At 32.3% G+C, this 11,182-nt stretch overlaps 1 protein-coding gene across 4 annotated transcripts in view; it reads right to left on the bottom strand.

Moving 5' to 3' along the window:
- Positions 1-6,208, bottom strand: part of LOC130899992 (centrosomal protein of 290 kDa) — a 93,021-nt gene extending 86,813 nt beyond the window's left edge. For all 4 annotated transcript variants that reach the window (XR_009060121.1, XM_057810271.1, XM_057810270.1 and 1 more), the window contains exons 1-2: positions 5,972-6,208; positions 2,210-2,376 (exon numbers count right to left, since the gene is read on the bottom strand). Coding sequence is in view for 3 of the 4 variants with exons in the window: in XM_057810271.1 (XP_057666254.1) it covers positions 2,210-2,376; positions 5,972-6,108 (304 nt within the window). In the remaining variant the exon portion in view is untranslated. The remainder of the gene's footprint in view (positions 1-2,209; positions 2,377-5,971) is intronic.
- Positions 6,209-11,182: the final 4,974 nt, after the last annotated feature.

Below are 11,182 nucleotides of genomic sequence, written 5' to 3' on the forward strand. Positions count from 1 at the left end.
TTGTGTAGAAGAAACTACAGATTCATGTGGTCGATATATAGCGCACTTAATGATAATAATATTGATTGAAGATGGCCCCACCAACGGTTCTAAGCAGTTCTAAGCAGTTAGAACAAACAAATAATAACGCTATTACAAGATTTATTCACGATAAGTTAACGAAATTCTTTTTGCCGAACCCCGTTCCAAGTGAAAAAATTTTGCCAATGCTTTCTGACGCGGCTGCCTACATGTTAAAGGCCTATATAAATTTGAAAGTTTTTTATGTACATTTAACACATTGCACTTGCTTGGCGCATGGTCTTAATCGTGTAGCTGAAACTATTCGAACACAGTTTCCTTTAGTCAATGATTTGATTAAAACTGGAAAGAAAGTTTTCTTAAAAGCTCCATTGAGGATTTAATTATTTCGGGATAGAATGACAGGAGTACCACTTCCTCCTGAACCGGTTATTACCAGATGGGGTACGTGGCTGGATGTTGTCAACTATTATGCGGATCATTTTGAGTCTTTTAAGGAAATTATATTAGACTTTCCTAAATCGGCTTCCCAATAGATTGAAAAGTGTCAAGAGATTGTAAAAAATGAAGAGGTAAAACAAAACTTAGCATTTATTAAGGCTAACTACAGCTTTGTTAGCCAAGCTATCAAAAAACTCGAAGACAAGACACTTCCTTTTGTAGAAGCTGTAGAAATAATCGAAACATTTAAGAACGAGACTTCAAAAGTACGTGGCGTTTCAGGAGTTTTAATTTTTAATAAATTGACTGAAGTGCTAAATAAAAATGAAGGGTATAGAGTTTTAAACCAAATAGCAAATGTTATTAAAGGAAATTTTGTTGAAGATCTTGCGATAGATTGTTCCTAAATTTAATTATGCACCAATTCCCAGCGTGGATGTTGAACGAAGTTTTTCTCATTTAAAATATGTGCTAGAAGTGATAGAAGAATGGGATCTACTATTGACAATTTAGAAAAACAATTAGTTATTGGTTTATTCAAAGACGAGAAATTTGTAATGTTTGAAATTCCATTTGTTCCTATTATTTAGTGATTTTTGCAAGAAGTAAGTTTACGGTTTGTTTAAGAAAAAGTAGTTTCTTTATTTACATTATCTTATGACGAAATGACTTTTATTTTTATGTTTTTTGTGTAAAACTGTGTTATATTAATAAAGATATTCGTTTTTATAAATTTCTTGCTTTTTTTTTAAATTTCATGCATATTTATGAGCTTATTTTCAAAACATTTTTAGCTTTTTTATGCTTAAAAATCGATGCCATGGAAAAGAAGCTAGATAGAAGCAAAACCAATTATTGGGACAACCTTCAGGGTCTGAGAGAGGGGAAACTATAACCAAAGCATATCTGCAGAATGTATCAACCTAAGTAAAAACTATCTACGGATACTAACAGGTTTCTTGTCGGGCCCTTCCGCCTCAGTAGATACCCGAAGACGCTAGACTTATGCGACGTGCATATTTTGTTGCCTTTCCACATTCTCTAGAAGTGTGAAACACTAAGGAACTCCTGATGAAATTATTGAGTCACCAATTATAAATACTGGTTGAGACAGTTCATCTTCTGATTTGTAAGAAGTAGATCTACAAATACTGGTGACTTTTTATATTAAAACTATCATTTATGAATGTAACGTTCTTTAAAACTCAAAAAGTTGAAGCTCCTATACCTAAATAACCAGTATAACATAATGTTCTTAATATACCTTGTGAAAAAATAAAACATTATAAGCAGGTTAATTAGCTGAAAATTGAAGTATACACCTGATATATTCATCACATTTATACCAATATTATTAATAATACTCGAGGTCAAACTTGAAATAATATTTAATTGTCCACTAAAAAAATGCTCCTTCACTTTATCAATCTCTCATCATAAAAATAGACTTGTTCTGATTAGAGAAGAAATTATACTTGCTTTTTTACTACACTTAATACTCTAAATAAGATATTTTTTTTGTATTTTGCATGAACATAGAAAAGCAACTAGAATAAAAAATCTCAATAAGGACCATTTAACATCGTGTCATAGGTCATTATTTTTTACACCTTCAGCAAACTTATACAAATAAAGTGAAGTTCACAAACAAAAGTGAATTTGGGAAGAAATAAGAAATAATAAACGATCTATCTTTTCGAAATAAAATGTAAAATTATATTTTTTTTGTTATCAAAATTGTACTCACTCTCATATTCAATAGAGCTCGACTTTCTTGATTTCGAGCTCCTCACGTCTGCTTCACTTTCTTGCCTTTTCGCCTCATCTTCAGCTTGCTTTACAGCCATTTCTTCTAACTCGTGAAGTAACGTTTCAACCTGTTCGCCTTTATACTTTAAAATTTCCTGACAAGCCCTTGAAGTTAATTAAAACAATTGAAATTAAAAGCTACTCAGAAAATTTGAAAAAACATCCACTAAAAATATTATTAACTACGAAATTATTCCATTTAATTACTATGTCACAAAAAATCCATTCATCAAAAGGGCCTGTTCACCAACTCATTCCCTTATCTCAAACTCTCTTCTACTAAATGTTTTCCATGTTTTTTATCGAAAATTTTCATTTATCGGCAACATCTTCGCTCCATATTGAGCTGACCTATCTGAGCTTTGCTTTTCGCCGAACTTTCTTCACTAAACCATCTGTCCCGTTGTTTGTTATGTAACTATACTGTCATCTCACTTCTCGATGCTCTTCATAGTAATATAAAATTTCATCTCCTTCAAAGTACTTCCCTTTGTTATACCATTTCATGACTGGAAAGATTCCTAGAAAGCTCATTTCAGAATGGCTTTGCTCTGACGTAGCCTTCTCAGATATGAAGTCAAAAAATGTTTATGTTTAGGATAAACTACGAACAACAAGAAGATTTTATTGCCAAAAATCACACAAATTAAAAGAGAAGACTTGTCTTAAGGCACGATATGATGAAGAAACTCGTTGTCTCTTCTCTTCTAGGTTAGGTTTAGATTAAGATTATAACCCTGTAGTTTGATATGGTAGATCTATTCTCTCAAGAATAAAGTGAAAGAAAAGCAAACTTGTATCAGTTTTCAGTTTACTTTATATTGTTTTTGTGGATGACCTATAACATCCCCCACTCTAATAACAAGATAAATGTAATAGAGAATTTTAATTAATTGCTCAATCCGTTTTTTAATAGCATTTTTTGACCGTTCTCGTCGTAGGCATACAAACATTTAAAATTACCTTGTGATATTTCATATGTAAGTTTTTATATCCAAACTGTACTGTATACCCCAAAAGGTTGCCAAAAAGCCACCACCCTCAATCAATTTGAATAGTTAATAATAATAAAAACAAAACACTGAACTTGAATACAAAAATCTCAAACTAAACAAAGGTCCGAAAAACAAATTGTGGACGGCCAATCAACAATCGAAATAAAACAAAATATTTCTTTCAATACAGATAACGGTGTAGCTTGTTTAAAACATCAGCCGGCATTTTTGATCTGAACGCACATGACCTTTGATGACACTTTTACTTCTTAACAGGATTTCTAAAAACACAAAGACTAAGGAAAGATAATTAGTGCAAAATGAGTGCCTTGAATTATTAGCGCAGTACGAAAGCAGCGTCGAGTGGAAAGTTATGAACTTTACAGCGAGGACCAAAAACGTAGAATCCGATCAATTGTAATAAGTGATGAAACAAGGAAATTTTACTATGATCCGACATCCAAAGGGATCCATGGAGTGGTATCGGGAAGGAGAGCCCGTGCCAAAAAAAAACAAAAATCATAATAAGGACCAAAAAAGTAATGGCTATAATATTTTGATTGACTTTAAGGAATCAAATACAACTGCTTTGCTACGCACTCGAGAACTCAAGAACCCAAGAAAAAATAAAATATTATAGAAAAGAAAGGTAACATTCTATAAATAGAGAATGGAAACTCATATCAATATTTATATATGAAACCTACACTCAAATATAATCAAAAACAAAATAGGAGCTGTAGATATGAAAGTGGATGCTCTAGACAGGTATAGGAGCGGAAGTGACGTGTACGGACTACGTCATAGTATGATTTTCGTGCGCCTAACCGCAGATTGCGATAACGGCGACGAGGTGTGACGTCGATAACAGTAAAAATGAAATACGTGCCGTGTTGAAAAAAATGTGATAACTTAAACTTCTCGCTTATACAATTTCTCGTTTCATTCATAGTGCTGCCAGACCGTAATTAAATTTCTACCCTACTGTCACTTGTTCGCTTATCAACAAAAAGATATTCCCTACCATTCTTAACAAAACACGTCACGTTGGTCGTTATCACCTTACAAAACACTTTTTTTAGCACACCCCGTATTTCAATTTTGCCTCGTCGCCGTTATCGCAGTCTGCGGTTAGGCGCATAATAATCATACTACGACGTGGCACGTACACGTTACATCCGCTTCCGTACCTGTCTAGAGCATTTACTTATGAAATATTTAACAGGTATAAAAAGGATTCAAAGAGACAAAGTAAGAAATGGAGTAATAAGAGAAGAGCTGAAAATAGAATCGATAGGACAACAATTGAGATTGTTTGAGGAACACATAATAAGGATAAATAATAATAAACAGATAAGAAAAAACATATTGCAAGAAAATCATTACAAGAATAAAAGAGAGGGAGTCCAAACTAAAAATATAGTATCGAAAAATATGGCACAAAGCAAAGAGCAATGGTCAAAATTTATAAAATAATGCAAATATTACACCTTCATATCTCAGGGTATATAAGGAAATTGATTATGGTATTTGAAAATAAGATGTAGATATCTATAATTAGTATTAGTAAGTGTTAATTCAAGTTTGACAGTGACAGTTATCGCGGATAAAGGTTTTCGAAATGACATATATCGCCGCAATATAATAAGGAATTTAGCTTAATTAGGCGAAAATAAAACGAATATAAAGACTACAGTTTGTCGATATCTCGCTTCGTTTTCGAGATATCGATACTTGAAGTTACAACAGATGGCGTTTAATACTTCGTCTAGAATGAAGATTTGATCGCTTTGAATTAAACTCAAGTATTTTAATTTAACAAATAAAAGGTTTTTTATTTAATTTTTTGATAATTTACCCTAGTATTCCAATAATATTGCTAAGAACTCGTCCCCGACATGAAGCCGGTTATAATGGATTTCTAAGTTTTGGCGCAATTCGTTTGAGGTTTGTTTTTATACAAGTTTTTATCATACCAGGAAGTTTGTTTATATTGTTTTATTAAACTCATTGGTCATTTGTTTGTTTACTTTTTAGAATTCTAGAAATGTCGTTTCTACTATATATATGGAACATGTTTAGTTAGTTTATAATAAATAGTCATAGTGAACAGAATAAAATAGAAGAATAACCAGTGAATTTAAATAAATTAGAAAAGTAATCATACAAGTAGTAATGAGTTAATCATATAAAAGTTAGTTAAATCCAGTGTTTGTGTTTAATTAAGTGAGTGAAAGACGACAGTGTTTATAAATTCATCCCATCAGTGTAAATAAATAAAAAAACATTAAAATATATTAAAAAGAACAGACTACTGAATAAAAATGAGCAGTTATTTATTAGGTTAGGTACTTTCGATTTCAAGTATCAATATTTCAAAAACGAAGCGAGATATCGAAAAATTTTATTCTTAATTTTCGACACATTTTGGGTCGATTTATAACATGGCTTACCCACGGAAATCGTACCAATGTCAAAAATATAATCAGATACCATATGAAATGATAATATTTTTTCTTCATAGGTAATTTGGAAATAAATATGAAACGTTGAAGATAGTTTAAAGAGATATGTATTTTTTAACGATTGTTTACTCTAAACTAGCAGATTGTGGAGTTAAAAATGTTCAAAAAACATATCTACTTGAATTATTGGCACTATTAATAATAATATATAATAATAAATAATGTTATAATCATTCTTACCTCAATAACCCTTTAAACTTTGCCTCATCTAAACTTTCACTGTCCACGTCAAACCAAGTAATATTATTATACAGTTCATCTTTTTCTTCGTCATTTATATCTTCTAGATCCAGCGCCAACAAATATTTCCAATCCATTTTTATTTATTTTGGTTAGAATTTGTAAATTAAAAACGTATACTTGTCAAAGTATTGACAAATTATGAACGAAAGCAATGCTTTTGACCTAAGGGCGTTTGTTTATGTACGTTACCTAGTAACTAGTGAATAAATACAAACAGATTATTCTGTAAACAGAACCGTCCTTAATAAGTGAGAGATATAATTTATGGAACTTAAACTGTTATAACTGGAGTTTGGAATATTGATATAACCTATACGATGACTTTACGAAAATTTTGTGTATCCTCGATCACCTGTAATTGACGGATCCGATGCAAAAACCGGACGAGAATTATAAATTTCGGTTTTCGAAATTTATTTTTAAAAAATTTATTTTTGAATATTTGAATGAATACAATTAATCTCAAGATCGAACTAATTATAAACATTAAATATCGTCAGGTTGTTTATAAAAATCTTATTTATAGTAAAATAGTGATGATACATGTTTATGATATTTGATACAATGGTATTGTTTTAAAAATGTCCTTCAAGAATTCTTCGCATGTAACTCGAGTCTATTTATTGACAAAACGATTTTTCTAGGTTAATATATATATATTTTTTTTTCGAAATCGACAGTAAAGATAAACGTTAATGCCGATTGATCAATAGAAATCGCTGAAGTATAGGCCGACCACAGTAACTTTGGTACAATGACGTAATGTTCGATGCGCAAAGGCGTGAACAATACGCAATGGCAATATTAGTTAAAAACCAAAAACTTGTATTCGAGATTGCCTATCAAATCATTATTTATTCCAACGCATTCATCAAAATTTTAAAAGGAAGATTGTGCTGCCTTGTATTGATAATTAAATTTACATAAGCAAATACATAAAATGAACATACAAAATAATGATTGAATTCAATAGTAGATAGTAATGATAATGTATATAATATCTTACATCACAAATTGAATTATGCCAATTTCTAGAGTCTATAGTAAATTGTAGAATTCAGCCACAGAATAATAAGGTCTTTCAAGCAGAAATGCATTTGTCAAACCTAGAAACTTATCAAAAGTTTTTGCCATTTTTATTTCAGAAAGTAGCTGATTGAATAATTTTTTCGCACTGAAGATGAATGAATTCAAGTAGGGTTGGATTGCATGGGTCTCTCAGTTGAGTTGTAAAAGTGTTTGCGAACCAAACAATACAGATTCTAAAAGGAAGAGAGCAGGGACAATTAGAATTTCGTGTTTTTTAAAATAGAATTCGCAATGTGTTCTACTACTCAAACCAAAAATATAACTAATAGCTCTTTTTCGTAATTTGAATATAGAATCGAAGAGGTGCAAACTACAAGACCCCCAGAAAGGCAAACCATATCGAAGATGCGATTCGAATAACGAATAGTAAGTTGTCAAAGTAGTATGAGAATCGAGCTGTACAGACACAGTAGCAAGCAGGGGTTAATTTTTTATCAGGTTTTCCTTATGTACAGACTATTGAAGGGCACCGTCAATATGTAGACCAAGAAACTTGATCGAATTCAGGATCGTATAAAGTCATCGTTGAGTTTTAGAGGTTTTAAAGCTCTTTTATAGGATAAAACTAAATTTTTCTCAGTGTTTAAACAAAGATCGTTTGCGTCAGACCAGCACTCACTAGTTATGAGATCATTGCCCATGGTCGAATGTAGAGCTTTTACATCTGGACCAATCCAGGTTACACTGGTGTCATCCGCGAATAAAGTGGATCCAAAACTGAACCCTAAGGCACACCACTGCCACTTGGCAATTTACTTGAAACTACCATTAGCTCGTACCAATTGATTTCTACATTCAAAGTAAGATACAAACCATTTTAATGGAATATTAATGCCATAATATTCTAGTTTCTTAATCAGAATTTTATGACCAACATACCGAAATCATAGCGGAATCACAAAAAACTGAAACCGTATAAAATTTATTGTTAAACGATGTATATATTTTGTTCAGAATAGAAAACATAGCGTCATTAGTGCCTTCATTAGGTAAGAAACCAAATTGTTGAGCTGTCCGGATTTTATTTTTTAAAAGAAAGGGTAATAGACGGCTTTTCATTAGTCGTTGCATTATCTTCGATGAGATTGGTAATAATGCGATAGGACGATACGTCTTAGTGTTATTTTTCTCGCCGCCCTTGTACAAAGGAACTATTATAGCTGTTTTTAGACAACTCGAGAAAAGTCCCTTTTCAAAAGATACATTTATTAGCTAACATAAATCGTCAATCATTACTTCCGGTAAACCCAAAAATTTCTCAGCTGATAGTTCATCGATGCCGCAGGATGTCTTGTTTTGGATGCTGAGTATGGTTTGCTCTAGCTCAGATCTATTTACTGGAGGAAGAGACTGTCAGTGATTCTTTTAGAAGAAACGATAAAAGTGAGAGCATCTCAACATGTGCATATTTTAGAGCTAATATTCTTACTAACGTTCACATAATAATTGTTAAGTTCGTTAGGATCGAAATCGATAATGTTTGTTGAACGCGATTTATTTCTCAAATCATTGATAACAGATCAAATTTCGACGAATTTTTAACTCTCAAGATGCGATTTTAGTAATAGTTTTGATAGTTTTCCCAAACAATTATCTATACTCATTGATATAATTGAGTATGTGAGGATTATCTGTGAACATTTTTATATACAAGAGTGATTTCATATTCTTGAATGAAGTACCTACGTGTTCCTTTCTTAGTCCACGATTTATGATGATTGGTTTTACGATGGCGAAGAGGAAATGCTGTTTTGTAGCACCTGATAATTTTGTCGAGAAAGTTAGAGAATTTAGAATCAATATCGTCAGAAAAATCTATCCAATAATTTTTTAGACATAAATTGTGAAATTTGATGCAATTTTACTTAGAGTGAATCCTCGCGAACTGAGTATATTTCTCAAGAGATTTATTAGGTATTACAAATTCGGCGAATACACCTTCATGGTTAGAGAGGCCTGAATTAAGTACAAAGTGATTCCCATCATGGGGTGAGAAGTCGGATACTATGTAATCCAGTAATGAGGAAGATGTTTTAGTAATTCGAGTGTGTGAATCCACGTGCATATTTAGCTGATATGAATCAAAAATATTTATCGGAGATTCCCGAGTGGCACAATCATTACTAAAGTCAATGTTGAAATCACCGCATTCTGCTCTTAGTAGGCAGAGCGTCGAATAAATGTAGAAGATTCTCGAAAAAGGAATGGATGTTAGATTTAGGTGGTCTATAAATACAGACAATATATAAATTTTTGGTTTTGTTGTAAGTTATTGAAAACTCAAAAATATTTTCTAGTAGTAAAATATCGTAATTTATTACAGCCAAAAAGTCCTCGCATGTAGACAAAATTAGGGTCCCGCCGTTAGCTGAATTACCCCTGCTGATAACTCTATATTTGTCAATAAAAACGGCTCATTTTCAAGTAACCAGAATTCATTAATAGCAACTAACTGCGGAAACCCCAATTCCTCCAAAACCAAATGCAACTCGTCCGTTTTGTTAGGTATAAATTGAATATCAAGTAGAACCATTTTCCATTTACAGTCCTTAAAACTAAGTGAGGATTCTAAATCCCCTAGACATTTCTATTACTGTTACTTTCTAGATAGATTATCGTCTACATCAGCTGAGCTTATACCATAATAGTCATGAAACTGTAAAGTCGATAAGATAGCTGGTTTTCTTAGGCTAGATATAATGTAACGATTGTCTTCACTAGAGGACTTCTGTGCTAATCGGACTGTGGTAGGAGTCATCTGGTCCAGCAAAATGTTATAGTCACTGTGCAAATCTTTTTTGAACTGAAATAATTTATCATAGGAAAAAAACTGTTTGATTTGCATACCGCTAAAGCCTGTTTGTCAGATGTGATGGATATTATTTCTAGACGCGAACCAGTACTTGTAGAATCATTTGATTCAGCTTCACAGGCTCTTGAGTATCTACTGGAGGTGGTGGTGGGGCTTCTCGGGACAGTGAAGATTCAACAGACCATTTAAATGATACTCCAGGTGTCCACATATCACTGTCAAACAATTTGATTGCTGAAATTTTTGATCGTAAACCAATTTTAAATGATGTCGTTTTTGGTACAGTGCCTCCATTGAATAAGGGAAAGCAACGAATGAACTCTGTACATCTCAACTTTTCTTTAACGTGATGTACTATTTGATTTATGGTATAGCCAGCAAGAATGTTGCTGATTATTACATAATGCCACGGCGTTTGAAATCTTTGGAAAGCTGGTAATTACTGTTTATGTGAAATGAACTGGATCCCAAAATGCAAGAGGTTCTAATTACAAAGTGTGCAATAATTTGAAGAAGATATTTTAAATTTGTCATGTGAAAATCTATACAAAACACAATAGATACCTTGTCCAAAATTTGAATATTTTCTAAATGTTCTTGTAGCTTTTAAGAAATTTAGATAAAATTTAAAATGTAGGATATCTATTAGGATGTTGCTAACCGAAGTATTGTGGAGGAAGATATTCTTATCAATGTTAGATAAATGTTGAAATAGTATAAAATTGATCATTCAGAGTCCGACTGCGGTAGGGGTTCAATTCCTTCTTCTTCTTTACTGCTGCTAGTTTCAAATAACCATCATTCATCTGATGACCCACTATTAATTCAAATTGTAAATTATCTGTTGTGGAACAAATGTTCTTTATCAATTTAGGTTTCCTCATCATTTTTCACATGTTGGCAAATATTGGACCATTCACTGACTGGTATTTCTTCAAACCTCTGACGTGTCAGTGCCTCCACAACTACCAACCTGTAATTCTTCAATGGTATTTCTTTGTTCATAAATTGGAAAATATTATCAACAATTTCCCTCGTCTAGCTATTTAGAACCTTCTTTTTAATCCCAATTTTCTTGGGAGCCATTTAAACTAGCTTTTAATTCACTGGAAGTCAGTAAATAAAATAACTATACGACCTCCGTCACTGCTTGTAATAACAAGACTGAATCATTTGGGATTCTCCTAGGCAACCGGAATAAACAAACGAGTGCGCATACTACGCTGGGCTACCTGCTGTACCAAAGT

Source organism: Diorhabda carinulata, chromosome 12 (assembly GCF_026250575.1).
Source record: "Diorhabda carinulata isolate Delta chromosome 12, icDioCari1.1, whole genome shotgun sequence".
NCBI lineage: Eukaryota > Metazoa > Arthropoda > Insecta > Coleoptera > Chrysomelidae > Diorhabda > Diorhabda carinulata.